At 43.0% G+C, this 17,669-nt stretch overlaps 1 protein-coding gene across 1 annotated transcript in view; it reads right to left on the bottom strand.

Annotated features, from left to right (window-relative positions):
* Positions 1 to 17,669, bottom strand: part of IMPG1 (interphotoreceptor matrix proteoglycan 1) — a gene marked incomplete at its 3' end in the record, with an annotated part of 133,327 nt that overhangs the window by 50,347 nt on the left and 65,311 nt on the right. The window contains 6 exon segments of the mRNA XM_075553758.1: positions 1,595 to 1,685; positions 2,561 to 2,637; positions 4,899 to 5,087; positions 5,090 to 5,130; positions 6,479 to 6,499; positions 16,604 to 16,662. Coding sequence (XP_075409873.1) covers positions 1,595 to 1,685; positions 2,561 to 2,637; positions 4,899 to 5,087; positions 5,090 to 5,130; positions 6,479 to 6,499; positions 16,604 to 16,662 — 478 coding nt within the window.

Raw genomic sequence — 17,669 nt, 5'->3', positions numbered from 1 at the left:
TCAGCTTCCATGTGGTGAGGAAGGTCAAGCAGCCCTGTTGAGAAGCTTCTACAGACAGGAACTGAGATTCTTAACCAATAGCTCTAGTGAAGCACTTATTAGCTATCAATTTAACTGACCATCTTGGAGGTCGATTTTCAACACCAGTTGAGATACCCCAGTTGACACAACATGAAGCAGAGTAGAATCATGCTCATTGCTCTGGCCATGACTCATGTTGTAAGTCACTAAGTTTAGAGGTGGTTTGTAATGTGATAGCAGGGCATTGTAACATGCAGTGAACATTATTCAACGGTAATCCTGTAAGCCAAAACCAATTTGTGCGTTTGGCTTGGCTGTGCTCTCTAGATACTATGCATTTCTGAAAAATCTTGCGTGTCATAAAATTGCATACTAATAATTGTACGGAGTTTATGAAAAAGATAGGGTGGAGGTGGAACACTTAAAACCTGTAGAATTTTATAACGTGAGCTCAAACCTAACAAAATAACAATGCTATGAAAATACAAGTTACAACAGCTTGCATCTGGCATCTGCACTTAAAATTCTTGTGCATCTTTCTCAGATGTCTATTCTGGATCTTGTGTGTCCCTAGAGACGTGTACATGTGTAGCATTTCCAGAGAGATCTGTAAACCAGAAAGCATAAGGGCCCTTGGAGCCGCCAATTCATCTACCGTTGGCACAAAAGGAAGGCTCTGCGGCAGAAGATTCATTTATTTTTCTTAAAGGTCTTCATCTACTGCTCTCTTAACCCATGAGACTGATGATATCGCCCCCCAAAATTAACATTCTCAGAAATTAAAAAAAGAACCCAAGTACTTTAGAGTTAAAGCACATCCTTCCTTATCAATAACACATGAGCTAGTTTTCATTGAAGAAACACATTGTTAACAGATTAGACAATATCAACAGTCAGCCTTTACACAACACCTTTCTCTTCCTATGTGGTGTGAAGAAATCCTTTACTTGTCGACTGTAAAGGACCAATCCACCTGCTTGCATTGCTGCCTGTCAGAGTTGGACCTCGGAGCTACCGTCTCCTGACAGACTGTGGGTTTGGAAGCCAAGAAGAGATTGCTGTTCTGTGTGGGTGGCATTTGGGGCTCCTGTGGTTTGAGTTTCCTTCACTCGACCCTAGGAAAAGGCTGGCAGGGCTAGGGTTTACAGAAGGCTGGTTCAGGGCGTGCCCCTGCTGCAGCCATGGTGGAGTCCTGTTGCTCTTTGGGCTGCTGGCCACAGGCCTAGCGGTTCGAAATCTCCAGCCACACTTTGGGAGAAAGATGAGGCTTTCTACTCCCGTAAAGAGAGTTACAGTCTTGGAAACTTAGAGGGGCAGTTCTAACTGGACAATTAAGACCACTACGGCTTGGAATCCACTCCTGACTATGAGTTTTGTTTTCAGTTTGGTCCTATTTAGAGGAGGGTGCTTCCATTAACTGGTAATTTCCTTTGGAAGTGCAGGTGTAGGCAAACGATGTTGCATTCTGTAGCATCAGAAAAGACGTTGTCACTGGTCTATGAGGTAGTGACAAAGATGGATTTCCCAAGGCGGATGATGACAGCTAACATAGATTTGGTGGGAAGAGACTTACCCCATAAGCCATGCTCTGCTCTGTCAACTGTCTTATACCTGGATTGATCAAAAGGAAGTTCTGAACTCAAAGCAGCACCCCGAAGAATAAACTTAGCAAGACAGATATTGAGAAGGAATAGTTTGTGGCTGTACTCTGTATTTTTTATCATCTAAATTAAAGTATATCATTTGTTTGAATTCACTGTGGAGGAAGATTCTGAAGCAGAAAGGTGGTTGTAGAAGGCTAGCACACAATGAGCCAGGGGCACAGGATGCTCTGTTGGCTTCTTGGCTCACCAAATAGGCCGGAGTAGGATGAATGCAACTCAAGTACTTGGAATTGTCCGTGAATGTTTGAATCCCGGCGCCTTTCTTATGAAAGTGACACCAGCTTGGTCAGCACCTTTATTTCGAGCATCGCAATGACAGCTTTGGGCATAAATTAAATGAGTTTAACTTTAAATGAAATATGAAAATGAATGATTGAATTTATTGTATATTCTAGAGCATTACTTTGTACTCAAAACTTCCTCAAACAACTATTTAGATAAGACTTTGAAGCTTCAACACAAATTTATAAAGTATGCCTATATTGACATTGACTTTTGAAGGTCAAAGATACATAATATCTTCTCCTTTAATGATTCTTTTCAGTTTTTGATAGTGTTTTATCAAAAGCAGACATAAAATCTAACACTAATTGAAACAAAGATAGAAATAAATTGAATAAAGATATAAACAAAATATATGAAAATTAAATAAAATATAAGCAAAGATATAAATAAATTGCAGAAAGCTGTGAATTTTAGGGTATTTCAAGAGGAAATTGCATTATGTTATTAATGCAGATACTGCATATCCAGAAAATAATCATAATTGGCATTGCAAAGGGAATTTTTCAGACCTTAAATGGAGTTTTGATGGAAGCATTTGAAGCTTTTTGCCTATGTGAATAAAGGACAAAGAAGACACTAAACTCACTCACTTTTGTGAGATCGGCGAGGGTCATTGAGAGCTCGGGAGGCATGTTGGCAGCAGAGCCCGTCAATGATGCCGTGGTTTCTGTGGGCGGAAAATCACAAGGTTCGGATGTGTCTTCTTTAGTTGTTTGGTGGTGGACTATAAAATGGTCTAGGTGGGAGAGAGTAGCAATAACGTGTTCTTAAAGAATGTTGCTGCTGCTTCTGTGAACCAGAGCTGATTCTGACCTACATGGACAGAGCAGAACGGACCCGTAAGATTTCGCAGGCAGCAGTGTCTGGAAGCAGACGGCCACATCTTGCTATCTAACTGCTGGCTGCTAAATGGGCACATAGGCATGCTTTAACCATTGCACCACTAAGGCTAATTTATTTCTTAAAAAAATCATTTTATTGGGGGCTTGTACAACTCTTATCACAATCCATTCACCCATCCGTTGTGTCAAGCACATTTGTATTTTGTTGTCATCATCATTTTCAAAACATTTGCTTTCTACTTGAGCCCTTGGTATCAGCTCCTCATTTTTTCTCCTCCCTCCCAACTCTCCCCCCTCTCTCATGAACCCTTGATGATTTATAATTATTATTTTGTTATATCTTACACTGTACAATGTCTCCCTTCACCCACTTTTCTGTTGCCCATCCCCCAGGAGGATGGTTATATGTAGATCCTTATAATCGGTTCCCCCTTTCTACCCAACCTTCCCTCCATGCTCTTGGTATCGCCACTCTCACCACTGGTCCTGAGGGGTTCATCTGTTCTGGATTACCTGTGCTTTCAGTTGCTATCTGTACCAGTGTATATCCTCTGGTCTAGCCATATTTGCAAGGTAGAATTGTGATCATGATGGGGGGTGGGTGGGTGGGGAGGAAGCATTTAAGAACTAAGTTGTATGTTTTATCACTGCTATACTGCACCCTTACTGGCTTGTCTTCTCCCTGAGACCCTTCTGTGAGGGGATGTCCAGTTGCCTACTGATGGGCTTTGGGTCCCCACTCTACACTCCCCCTCATTCCTAGTGATACAATATTTTGTTCTTTGATGTCTGATACCTGATCCCATTGACACCTCGTGATCAAACAGGCTGGTGTGCTTCTTCCATGTGGGCTTTGTTGCTTCTGAGCTAGATGGCTGCTTGTTTATCTTCAAGCCTTTAAGACGCCAGATGCTATATCTTTTGATAGCTGGGCACCATCAGATTTCTTCACTACATTTGTTTATGTACTCGCTTTGTCTTCAGTGATTGTGTTGGGAAAGTGAGCATCATGGAATTCCAGGTAAATAGAACAAAGTATTCTTGCATTGAGGGAGTACTTGAGTAGAGGCTTGGTGTCCATCTGCTCCCTTAATACTAAACCTATAAATATTTGCACATAGATCTAGTTTCCCATCATCATATGTAAATATATTTACATATGTACATGCCTGTATTTGGACCTCTATAAATGAAGGGCTGATTTCTTAAGACTGGTACAATATTTTCATTGTACAAAATTATCCTAATTTGAGCATGCCACCTGTTTTCTGAAAAGCAAGGATGCTACTTTGAAGTCTAAGACCCCAACCCAAGCCAAGCTACTTCAATTGCCTCATTTGCACGTGAAATTTGGACATTGAATAAGGAAGAGCAGAGAAGAATGGATGCATTTGACTTGTGATGCTGGAGAAGAATATTGAAAGTGCCATGGGCTGTTCAAAGGGCAAACTGATGTGTTGGAAGAAGCACGGCCAGAGTGCTCCATAGCGGCAAAGATGGTGAGACTTTAATTCACAGACTTTGGGCATGTTGCCAGAAGAGACCAGTCCCTGGAAAGGACATCATGCTTGGTAAAAATAGACGGGCAGAGAGAGAGAGGGAGGCCCCTCATGAGATGGATTGACAAAGTGGCTGCAACAATAGGCTCAGGCACGGGAATCATTGTAGGGATGGCTCAGGATTCAGCAGTGTTTTGATCCGTTGTGCATATGGTTGCTAAGGCACAGAACTGACTTGATGGTACCTAACACAACCTGTTTCCTGCTGGGACTTGGATGATACAGAGGAGGGATTCGGCTTGGGTTGTGCCAGGGACTGAATTCTCCATGGTTCTTCGCTCTGCTTTGTCTAATGATTGACCATGATATTCACCTAGAGCTGCTCTTATTGTGAAGGTCATCAAAGGCTTATCAAATGAAACCCAAAGAGGCAGTGAGTTAAGGCAGAAATGTTACTGTGTGTGATGTGCCCGCGACAGTAACTGTGCAAGGTCCAGTTAACATGACAGGAGCAATGAAGCATTCACACAACTCTATCACCTTACCAGCATGAAGATAAACTCAGAAATACGAGACCAGCAACTCACCATCAATGAATTGAATTGTCCCCGTGTCTAAGGACTGGTCTTCGAATGCTCTGCTGATCAGCTTTTTGAGTTCTACAGCTGTGGGAGAGATTCCTGGTTGTTTGTACTCCTCCATGATTCCAGGATTTTCAATTTTGTTGGAATCCAAAGGCAGGAGGTCATCTGCAGGGCTCTTTGTTTCTGGATGTCCATTTTGAAGATGGTCGTAAGTTGTACCTCTGTGAAGTTTGGACTGTGGACAGCAGACGCATCACACCCAGAGTCATTGGTAGGTAGCTTGCAAAATGACTCACTCAATTGCGACAAAGCTTTAGGACATCTTCATTCTTTTATCCTTGTGGCTTCATAAAGAATGCACCATTTCTGAACTAATTTCAATGTTTATTAGAAATTTTAAATGTAAGAAAAAATACATCCTATGTGCTAAAATAGGTACTATCCTAGAGGTTAAATTCAACTTGAAGAGGGCTTACTAATTGAATGAAGTGACAGAGTTTTCATTGAGACTTTTATGGAAAAAAAGTTGTTGATAGCAACCAGCGCTTCTGGTTGTCTTGTAGGTAAATGAAACCAGTGTGCAGGATGAATTCTTCCAGAAATAGCCATCTTTAGTGAAGTCTATGAGTTGATATAGACTTGATGGGAGTTATTTTTTGAGGAAATAGCAATTTATTTTATAGCAGTAGATCAATATTATTTGCATATTGTAACCAAGTAAAACAATTTAGATCATAGGGAAATATCTGGTGCACATTTTCCCAAGAAGTTTCTTTTTTAAATTAAAAGAATAAAATTCAAACAGAAATATCCCCCTCCTCTTGAGTTGCTTTAAAAATGATACATTAGAATAAGGAGAAAGGAAAATAGTATCTGATTAGTTATTTTTGTTATTTATTAACTCGATGCCTTTTGCATATAAAAATGAAACAGAGTTCGTTATAGCTCTCTCCTCTAGGATCAGGTTTTGCCTTTGTGTTCACACCATCCATCCACACAGAAGGATGTAGAGGTCACAAGAACTGATAATGTGTATCGCTAGCAGTTATTTAGGCTGTACAATCAGCCTGAGTCTCACTTCATTATTTCACTAGACAATTACAGGAGTCAAAGCTTTGTTCCTTGTTACTGATGTCTCTAAGGCATAGTGGGTCTTTTCACAACTCAAACTGATCTTGGGACCAAGGTGCAAATTAATCCTCCTGTTTTTTTCTTTACAGATTTTGTTTGCATGTATGTATGTGAATTCAGGCAGACAACTTCCTGTCAAATGGCATTTAAGAAGTATTTTTGTATCATAGATATGTGCTTTTCTAATTAAACTTTGAATTTTATAGAACAATCTTTTAGCTGGCTAATCAGTATCTACCTGCTTAACTCACATAATGATTTTAACTAGAGCTTCCCCCATTACTGAATAATTGATTAATTATTCATATAACAAATTTAAATAAGAAACTACCAACAGGCCATTGGCTTATCCTGTACATAATAGATAAAAATGATTTATATTAGGTTAGCACATATAGATTTATGGAGGAAAATACTGCTGCATTTCTCAACATAAAATAATTCCAAATTACCTATCTCTTTCTCTCTTTGGTCTTCATGCTGTCATTTGGAATGGCATATACAGAGGAGAGAAAAGTTTTATGAAATTTAGATATTCAAATTATCATTGCATATGAAACAATGGAACATTCTTCTCTTGAAGTTATTTTTGTTTGTGTTATTTTCAGGACAATTATTTATTACTCATAATTTTTGCAACTCTTTAATTATTCAAATGCACTTTATATGATCTGTAACATATAAGAACAGTAAGTGGCAGAAGATCCTCGAGGTGCGTACAGTCCTGGCCAGTGCCTCTGAGCAGTTAGACCAGCTAATGCTCCAAGGACAGGGTGGGACCACAGGCCCCCTTTGCACTGCCAGGCCCTGCACCTGCTCCTCCCACTGGGGCCCAGGAGATGCAGGAGGAGATGGTCCTGAGCGCTGGGAGGAGCTGGGCTATAGCCACGGCCACCAGCGCCTGGGCACTGGAGGAGAGGGGCCTAGGCCGGACTTGGCACCTGGATGTGTCCTATGTCCACATTGGGCAGCCCCACTAACTGCCTGAATCTGAGCCTTTCTGTGCAGGAGCTGGGAGTTAGGCCCCCCATTGGCCCTGCAGGGAAAAGGCAGAGTGCGTCCATTGGTCCGACTGGGGGAGCGCTGGGCGGAGTTGTCACAGCCCATGAACTGGGAAGCCAGAGAAAGGGAGTCCAGAGCGAGGATGGGAATGGGTCTGAGAGGCAGCAGAGGGGAGGTGGAGGTGAGACCAGGTCCCGGGGAGGTCACAGCACTGTCGGCAGGCGGAGCCAGTGCTGTCTGTCAGCTGTAGCACAGTAGCCATGTCCACCCTCAGCCGGCTCTGAGTCTCCACGCCGCCTTGAGGCCAGCGACCTGGGCTGGAAAGAGGGTGCTGGGGAGACTGGGGGTGGTAGCGAAGGTAACAGGGCAGTGAGGGCGCTCCCGCCCCTGGTTTCCCTACTGTCCTCTCAGAAGCTGAAGACACTCCTGAGAAGGTTCCTGACTGTGGGGTACAAGTGCCACGGTGCTCTCACCACCCTCACCCACGGGTCCCTCCCTGGGCAGCCTTCTGAGGCTGGAGAAGGCAGCAGGGAAAGGGGCTGCAACTCCGGCCTTGCCCCTCATCCTCACTGTTCGCAGGGCTGGAGGGACCGCTAGATGGGCTTGCCCCCATTGTCCCCCCCTGCTTGGCCAGGCCCCAGGGACAACACCTCCTCTGATTGCTCCCTGTCCTTGTCTATTCGCTTGCGCCTGCATTGCCGGCTCTGTGCTGCCGAGAACTAGGGATCACGTTGGTGGCTCGCAGGTGGCAGGTGATCTCCAGGTTGGACCAGAAGTGGTCAGAGAACTCAGGTGACACGTCCAGCATCTGGAGTAAGTCGTCGTGATGACTCCGGTGCAGGTCGCAGTAGGTGAGGGCCGCACTTGGCCCTGGGCCTCGCCGGGGCGGTGCAGACAGGTTCAGGGGCTCTACAAAGATGTCCTTTTTCCCTTGCAGGGTACCCTTCCACAGCCACCTCGTCCACAGTATCTCAATGGAGTCCCGGGGAATGGAGTAGAGGGCAGTGAGCAGGTCCCCAGCATGCGCTAGTGAGCCCCCAGGTGGTGCAAGGGCAGTCTTGAACTTCCTGGCTAGGGCCCGCAAGCAGGTTGCTCTTTCTTGGCGCTGCAGGCATTGGGGAAGCCCTTCAGCACCACACTCACCTCCATGCCTTTGGTGCAGGAGTCCTCCTCAGTGCGCAGTCACAGCGGGTTGGGGATCGGGCGGAAGCTGAGGCCACGGGCAGCAACTCCATGTGGTAGTGCACGGTACCTGAGTGAAGCCGTTGGGTGACAGCCGAAGATGCGCACGTAAACGAGCCAATGACTATGACGCTGTCGGAGAAGACCACCTCTGGGTTGGGGTTAGGAAAGACATCGCTGAAACCCACTGCTGAAGGTGAAGTAAAAGGCCGTGAAGGACTTGTCCTTGATGGAGGGACCAGCCAGGCGGCGGCTGTTACGGGGCTTGCCCGTCCCCCAGGTTCTGCAGCCAGCCAGTGTTGAGTAGATTCATACTGACGGTGAGAATGAAACTCAGCGAGAAACAAGAACCGCGGAGCTTTGAACACGACTCAGTGGACACATGGACATGGCCACGGGAATCTAGTTGAACATTCTAATAGGAATCTTAGTAAATAAACATCATTATATTATATTTCTGATAAGGATCGGAGCCTTAGTTCAAAGATCATATGCACTTTTGACTTTCCTGTTAAACTCCTTGAATTGTTCAAATTTCTCCTACAGAGGCCACAAATATAGCCCTGTGCATCTGACACTTTGGGTGGTGGTAGTGCCAGGGAGGTTTTATTTCTTTAAAAAAATCATTTTACTGGGGGCTCATGCAACTCTTATCACCATCCATCCATCCATCCATCCATCCATCCATCCATCCATCCATTGTGTCAAGGACATTTGTACATTTGTTTCCCTCATCATTTTCAAGACATTTGCTTTCTACTTGAGATCTTGGTATCAACACCTTTATTCTCCTCCATACATGTTCTCCTCCCCCTAATGAACCCTTGATAATTTATAAATTATTATTTTGTCATATCTTACACTGTCTGATGTCTCCCTTCACCCACTTTTCTGTAGTCCATCCCTCAGGGAGGAGGTTATATGTAGATCCTTGTAATTAGTTCCCCCTAAACCCCACCCTTCCTCCACCCACCCAGTATCGCCACTCTCACCACTGGTCCTGAAGGGATCATCTGTCCTGGATTCCCTGTATTTCCAGTTCCTATCTGTACCAGTGTACATCCTCTGGTCTAGCCAGATTTGTAAGGTAGAATTGGGATCATGATAGTGGGGGCCAGGAAGCATTAAAAAACTAGAGGAAAGTTGTATATTTCGTCATTGCTACACTGCACCCTGACTGGCTCATCTTCTCCCTGAGATGAGAGCCTTCTGTAAGGGGCTGTCCAGTTGCCTACAGATGGGCTTTGGGTCTCCACTGCCAGGGAGGTTTTCAATAACATTTTATAAATGCATTTCTTACGCTCTGTATGACAGTACAGGGTTAAGAAGATCTGGTTTGCAGACAGCTAATACCTAGCATGGAAAGATTATATAAAGTAATTTTACCAGAAAGAATTGGTTGATGTTTAACCATTTCAGTAGCACATGGTGAAGAACTGATGGCATCGAAGGAAGATGTCTATGCTACACTAAAGGCATTGGCAAAAAAATGGGCATTGGGGATTGATTGAATATCAATTGAAGTGTTTCCTAAACGTTGGAAGAACTCACTCATCTATGTCAATAACTTGAAAGACAGCTACCTGGCCAACTGAGTGGAAGGAATCCATGTTTGTGACCATTTCAAGGAAAGGTGATGGAATAGAATGTGGAAATTATAAAGCAATATCACTAGTATCACACACAGATAAAATTTTGCTAGCGGTCATTACAAACTCGTTGTAGTACATCGACAGGAAGCTGCCAGAAAGAGGTGCAATGCCATCAGACATTGGACAAGCATTAGGCTACAGGCAGTCAACAATTTTAAAGGATAAAGTGAGAATACTGGAGCCTATGGAAGGCTCTGCCCTGATGAACAGCATCAGCATTACTAAGAAACGCAATGGTTTATTTATTGAAATGGAAAAGTGATCGATAATGTAATTAAATTATCAATTTAACCAGATGACCAAAATCAGCATAATATACCTATTAGCCTTACTAAATTTATTCCAAGAAAAGGCTTGAGACTTTTCAGCAGTATAAAGCTACGTGTGTTACAAGGGAAGGTGATTCAAATGGCGAGTTAGTTAGCAGAGGAGTTGGTTCCATTGTTTCAAAGTGACGATGATTTATATAACCTTAAGGTGCCCGGTGAAGCAGTAGTTCTGGTGTAGGTCCTGTGAGTAATTTTCCTGAAAGGTTGGAAAAAACTATTGAGGATGGAAGTTATTTGCTAGAGTGACTTGCTTTGGGGAGAAAATGCCTGAAATAGCTTGTATTTCAAAAGACGGCAAAATGCACCAGGGCATGTGGCATTGAAAGATGTACATTTGGCACATCATAATTATGCTGTTAGTTGGGGGGATGGTATCCAGGGATTTTAATCTCAAGTCCTTGTATCAAACTCAAAAACTCTCAGTCACTCAGTCAATTCTGACTCATGCTGACTCTATATGGCAGGATAGAACTGCCCCTGTGCGCTTCTGAGACGGTAAATCTTTACAGAAGTAGAAAGTCTCACCTTTTGCCGAGGAATTTGTGGGTTCGATCTGCTGACCTTGTGATTAACAGCCCAAATCATAATCCCCGAAAGCACCATGGCTCCATTTTTTGTGCACCACTGAGGGTGCACCTGAGGGGACTTTACCTTGTTATGAAGGCATGCTTCCTGTTATTCGGAAGGAAAATGCAAAGACTTGGGTTATAAGCTTCATCCTTGAAGATTGATTCTTGAACCATTTTGTCTCTGCTGATGAACATTTATTGGTTGGCTGACAAAATTCCTTTTAAGATTTTCCTCGTGTTGACAAAGCACCTGAACATGAAAGCACTTTGGATGACCTTCAGACAGTGGAAAGGTCATATTTTTACCTCCGCAACATCACAATGCTACATCAGCAGATGGATCAGGCTGTCGGAGCCTGTTGTAAGATGTCTTATTTTATGGCATGCCATCTCCCAAGCAGCCAGGGCTACCCCAAAATGATGTGATTGGCGTAAGGGAGTTCTATGATCTTAAGGGAGTTATGTAACATTTCTGGTGTCATTAAACTGCTTTGATGATCCTCAGGATGAAAGGCAGCAGTCAAATATGACAGGAGTGTGGAGCGAATTATGTCCACATTTGTGCGTGCTTTTCAGGGGTGCAGTGTCAGCTGTGGTTGATGTTGGCAATCAACGGTGGTTAGACCTCAGTGAAAGTGATGTTTTAGAGCTGATTCTCACGCTGAAGAACAACCCCACGTAGCTCTTCTGGAACAGCGGAGAAGAGCATTTGAGGACATGGCTGTGACCTAAAGAGTCCAGGCCGAAACATTTTTGGTGAAAGAGTTAACATTGTAGCTTCACGAAAGCAGGGCCGGCAAAGTTAGCAGATTCCCAAACAGCGCTTCACCAGAGCTTATCGTGTGCTTACAGAGGGCTGCGGCGGCTGAAAGACCGTTGGTGCCACGAACAAGGACAGCTCTGTCAGACCTCCCTCAGTGCCTCCTTTGAAAATGGGCTACAGAGGTAGATCAGCCTTCCTCTCAGTAGAACCAAACCCGCCCTCTCCAGCACCGGGTGCTTTCCTTCCAACAACAGACCCATAGCGCCTCCATCACTAGTTCTCCAACACCTTCGGCTGCAACATCTTATCAATGTCATCACAATGGTACCTTGTGAATGCCCCTTCCAATACGCAAGGCAATTAAGTTTAATGACAATCTCTCTCTCTCTCTATTGAAAGTATTTAAGAATTGTTTGTAATGATTTTTACAGTGATGTCTACCTATACACGCATACAGAGTACTGTCTCATTTGAAGTTACTACTTTTATTTTACTATATTATTATTATACTAATTGCAGTGTCTTAGTGTATTCGGAAATGTTTTTATCTGCACGGAAGCCCCACTTGTCTGTCCGTTTGTCGTACTCTGGTGAGTTGTTGGTGCTGCGATCGCTCCAGGTGAACAAGTGTCAGTGGCACTTCTAGCCTAAGACCCTATGGAGAAGAAGGCAACTAAGCCTACATGGAAGAACCGCACCAACATCCGTGACCCAAGGATGTGACATGACATCATCCAAATCCAAAGGAGGGAGTAATATCAGTGCTTTAACTGTGAGACTCAGGTTTGCAGAAGGCGACGAATGACAGTGGAAGGTCACAATACATTTGCAGGGTCCACCCAGGGAAAACGCCTCTGGTGATTTCCCTCCAACCATGATGGGGGCCTGAGTGACACTGTTGGTGTGGTGGTTACGTGCCGGGCTGCGGTCCACACGGTTCTTTTGGAGACACCAGCAGCCCAGTGGAAGACAGACGGGCTGGGTTTTCTACTCCCGTGAACCCCTACAGCCTCAGAAATCCACAGGTGGACCCTGTGAGTCAGCACTGCTTTGATAGCAGTTAGTTTGGAGAGTTTGATAGTGACAATGTGCATTAGGCTGCTTAACTACAAGGTCGGTAGTTCAAACCCAACAGATATTTTGATGGAGAAAGAGGTTGCTGTCTGCCCCTGTCAACATTTACATTCTGGAAAACCTGGTATAAGATTCCGATCTGTCAGAATTGGCTTGATGCACCGGGCTTTGTTAGGCCTCCATGAGCATATGCATAAATACTTGTTAATTTCCTTCAGAAACGATATGTAATTTTAAAATTTTACATCTTAAGCAACAGGTGCCAACAGACACCAAATGTACATAAGATTAGCATTACTGCTCTTTCTGTCTAGCCTGTGAAGCCGTCCAGTTTCCACGCCCAGGTATCCTAGGAGGGAAATGGCCTCCGCTGCACCAGACTGCTGTGGAAACCCCAGGGAGAATCAAAAGCTGTCTAACTAACCTTGCCCTCTGAGAAGGGTCTTCCTGCTAGAGAAACCAAAAAAACATTTGCTTTCTCCTAGTGACTGTGTGGGGGACCAGGCTTTCTGGGCGACTACAGTACTCTTGTGAGGTCATGTTCCCTTGAGATTCTTGTTGTTTGCATTGCTTTATTCACACAATTCACATGAAATGCGAATTCACACAAGATGCAGAATTCACATGTTGCACATGTTTAAGATGTGCACTTTGATACATTTGACCTGTATGTGTGAAAGATGTATAAAATTACATGTAGAATTATTACAAATCTCTCTAACTGTGTAAAATCTCTTTGAAACCATCGGAATCAAGACAGTAAACATACTTAATGGTCAGAAAAGCTCGCTCGCCTCCTTTTTGAACACCCACTGTTGCCCCCTCCTCTTTACTCTCCCCAACTATTGCCCAGCTTTCTGCCCTGTAGACTGGCTTGCATTTTCTGGAATTTTGTGTAGATGGCATTCCAATGCACTCCTTTCTGAGTTCACTCCACATAATTATTTTGAGATGCAACAATGCTATGCTGTTGTGTCTTCCAATAGTTCATTCTTTTGCCTAGTGGCACGCTGTTCTTTGTACATATCACGATTGTTTATCTATTGCTCTGTTGATGGGCATTTGGATTGCTGCCAGTTCTTACAAATAAAATTGCTATGGGTACTTGTGTATGAGTCTTTGACTACTCTACCCTCAAAGTAGATTTACTGATTGTTGATAGTTTCCCACATTTGCTGTAAAAGATAAAGCAAGCATTAAAGTGGACCCTTTACTGTTCATCCATATAAATGCATTAACAATAGATATTCTAACTACTTCTCAACTGTGTGTAGAGAATCAAATGAAGTCCTTGATATAAAAGTACTTCTCCAGTTGTGAATCAGGATTTATACAACGAGTCGGAGATAAGATAGTACCAAAATATTCATGGGTGACAAAGTAATAATTTGTGAATTATGAAGGGTTCATGAGGGAGGGGGGAGTGGAGAGGGAGGAGGGAAAATGAGGAACCAATATCAAGGGCTCAAGTAGAAGGAAAATGTTTTGAGAATGATGCTGGCAGCAAATGTACAGATGTGCTTGACACAGTGGATGTATGTATGGATTGTGATAAGAATTGTATGAGCCCCCAATGAAATGATTTAAAAAATAAAACAAATTTCATATATATATATATATATATAGTAGTCCTGGAAGTGCATGGATTAAGAACTCAGCTAATAGAAAGGCTGGTCATTTAAACCAGCCAGTTTGTTCCAAGGTACAAAAAGACCTGGATATCTGCTCCCAGAAGAATTCCAACCCAGGACACTCCATGGGGACTTCTATTCTTACAGGGTCACTATTATTTGGTATTGATTTGAGCAATGACAGTTATCAAGAATAAAATGGTAAGGCATTGCATGAGCAATATGAAAAATGGATAGTTTTGTAGAGGGTCTTGACAGGCCGAAGAACCATACTGTTTGTTTTTAACAATTAGGAAGAGGTTTACAAATTGTTAAATGTAACAAATGAAATAAAAGGTTGGAATTTCCAAAGTGATAGGATACTAATTACTCTTAGTTAAAAAGGACACTGGAAATAAAATAATAAAAAAATTACTTGGAAAAAAAAAGACTCATGGATTTTAGTTCCTTTGTGGGAGTTTTGCCCCACAGGAGTAGAGCTTGTTCCATACGAAGCTTATCTTACAGTCTCCAGAGTATGACTATTAATGATGAAAAGTGTGCATGTTTATGCATATATTTTATCATATTCAGGAACTGAAATATTTTTCTGGGGGATGAAGTCTCTATGCTTAATGAAAATCATTGGGAAAATGTCATTAAGTTTATAAGCAGCTTCTCCAGAAATGAAGAAAATCTTATAAACAAATAGAGAAGGTGTAGTCTCAAGAGATTATCTTTAAATTTTTTACTTGGCAGAGCTTTATCATCTAAAACATTGGTTGTTTATTTATTGAAGGGAGAAGATAATGAGCATTGGAGCATTCACCTGGTGAACTGTTTCCATCTTTTCTTCAGCTATAAACTAAAAATGTGTTCTCTAACTGCAGTGGTATTTCCTTGCTATCTATGAGACTTTTGTCCTATCAGTTTTTATTTCTATCTAATTCATCAGATTTCACATGAAATGCTGCAGAGAAGCATCTTAGAATAAAGAAAACGAGTCTGCTTTGCTATATACTCCTAAGTATTAAGGATTTCATCTCTTATCTTCACTTTGTAATACTTTCAGTAACACTCATCAGTAGCGTCTGATAACCTGGAAAGAAGTGAGGAGGTAGAGCCCTTCAGAGGCGGGTCTTTCTGAGAGGCTGTTGTGCTCGCCCAGGGCACCTTGTTGCTTTAGGGCGTGTGGTGAAAAACTAAGAAGAACTGCTGTGTGGCTTCCACTCCTTGCTTTACAGATTCCCCGGGAAGCAACGAATCTCATCCTGCCCACAAAGGACTGGCATTTACCGTGCAGCACATCAAAAGCAGCAGCAACAACCATGGAAAAAAAATTATCATCCCACCTATAGATGCTCTGAATAGCTAGACTTTGTGTCTCTCTCTCTCTCTCTCTCTGTGTGTGTGTGTGTGTGTGTGTGTGTGTGTGTGTGTGTGTGTGTGTGTGGTGTGTTGGAGCTCTAAATCCCGAATCCACAGCAGAGGGTTGAGATGCTAATGGATGCAGATGTAGACTTACTTGGTCCTGGGAAAGTCAGCAGGAAGGTGATCTGAACCTTGCCTTCGCTCGGTACCCATTTATTATTCATTTCATTACAAAAATTAATTCAGCATTTTTTTGAGCAGGAACACATCACTATGGTCCAAACACCAAAAGGATATAGATGTATATTTTGGGAGGCTCATTTCCACTCCTCCCCAGCGCACCCCAGTCCCCTGCGCCTTTCTGGTCCTGTTCTTTGAAGAGTTTCCGACTCCTGGTGACCCATGGGTGTCAAAGTAGAGCCACGCTCCATCAGGTTTTCAATGACTGATTTTTGTGTTTTGGAAGTAGATCTCTAGGCTGTTCTGCCCAGTTAGCTCTGGGTGGACTTGATCTTCCAACCTTTTGGGGCACTGTTAAGTTCTTAAGTGCGTGCACCATCCAAGGACTGTTCCTCTCCCCAGAGGCATCGATTTTTATTAGTGTCACCTGCCTCCTGCATGGTTGGCTTAAATGATGAGGATATTTGCAGTCATTAGGAAATCAGGCGCTCAGCTACTGAGGTAACTAATTGCTTCTCCTTTTGCTCTGTCTCTACTGAGGTATTTTCCTAAGAGGTTCATTAATACCAACCTTGCCAAAGGCTAGCAGATGAGCCCCAGCAGAAGACAGTGTTTCTCGCAGTCTGAGAAGGAAGGACATGCAGCACCAGCGTAACTCCTTAAAAGCCATCCAGAGTCACGTTCTGATCAGACAATGCCTTCATCTGAGACGCGTTCAGGTTCCAGAAGTTGGCAGAACTAAACAGACATGGGAGAAGGGTCCTTATAATACCCTTGGTGCTGCTTGTAAAAGAGGATAGGGAGAAAATAATTGAAAAATTCAGAAGAGGCAGACTCTTACTTACCTAAATCCTGACACATGAATTCCTTTGAATCCTGAAAGGTTCTTAAATGTCTTTTGTATCTGTAGAGAAAATGACATTTATGAAATTCTCTTTGGTGCTGGTGGGTCAGATCTTATGAAACTCTGAAAGCCTAAACACTGAACAGTTAGGGGTGGGGCGGGCCGAACATGGAGAATGACAGTAACCATTGGGGCAAGATCCTTGATTCTCAGTTCTTTGTGAAAGCCAGAGGAATTGTTCTGGGTATTCTTAGAGAAAGTTGTAGTTGAGTAGTTTTGACCTGCTTTACTGGTTACTTTACCAAAAAAAAAAAAAAAAAGAAGTAACTTTAGGATGTTCTTCGCAGAAAACTTTTTGGTGAAAAGCTATGCATTTGTACACACTGAATCTAATACATTCTGAATGGAACAGAATGACATGTAATGTTAAGGAGACTCTTCAAGTGAAAAATGGAAGCTAAGCCTAAATAATATGAAGGCAGATTCTAATTTGATAGGTTAGATTTGTTGCTTGATTGATATGGTGTAATACAACAGATTTTCTGAATTAATTAGGTCTTGTTAATGAAGTATTAGGGAGCACTGGGGCTATAGTGGGTTACACTTTGGTCTGCTAGCTGTATGGTCAGAAGTTCAAAACCATCAGGCGCTTTGAGGGGGAAGGTTGATACGCTCCAGTCCTGTAAAGAAGAGTTACCGTCTCCGATACTCACTGGGGCGGTTTAACCCTCTCCGTTAGGGCTGCAGCGAGTTGGAATCGACTTGACGGCAGTGAGGTTGGAGGGCGTGCTTTAGAAGGAGGGCCTATCTTCGTTATCTAGTGCTGCTGTAGCAGAAAGAACACAAGTGGGTGATTCTCAGGAACGGAATCTATTTTCTCGCAGTTCAGGAGGCTAGATGCTAGACTTAGGCCACTGGCGTCCTGGTTTATGCTCCTGGTCACATGGGATCTCTCTTGTACCCATTTGTGCTTATGTGCTCCTCTCTACAAATAACATGCCTATTAAAAAAGTTTATTGCCATATAATTCACATATCATACCATTTAATAATTCATTCACATCAAGA

This window comes from Tenrec ecaudatus, chromosome 7, assembly GCF_050624435.1.
Source record: "Tenrec ecaudatus isolate mTenEca1 chromosome 7, mTenEca1.hap1, whole genome shotgun sequence".
NCBI classification, from domain to species: Eukaryota; Metazoa; Chordata; class Mammalia; order Afrosoricida; family Tenrecidae; genus Tenrec; species Tenrec ecaudatus.
The sequence above is the reverse complement of the archived record's forward strand: the minus strand, read 5'-3'. Positions and strand labels throughout refer to the sequence as shown.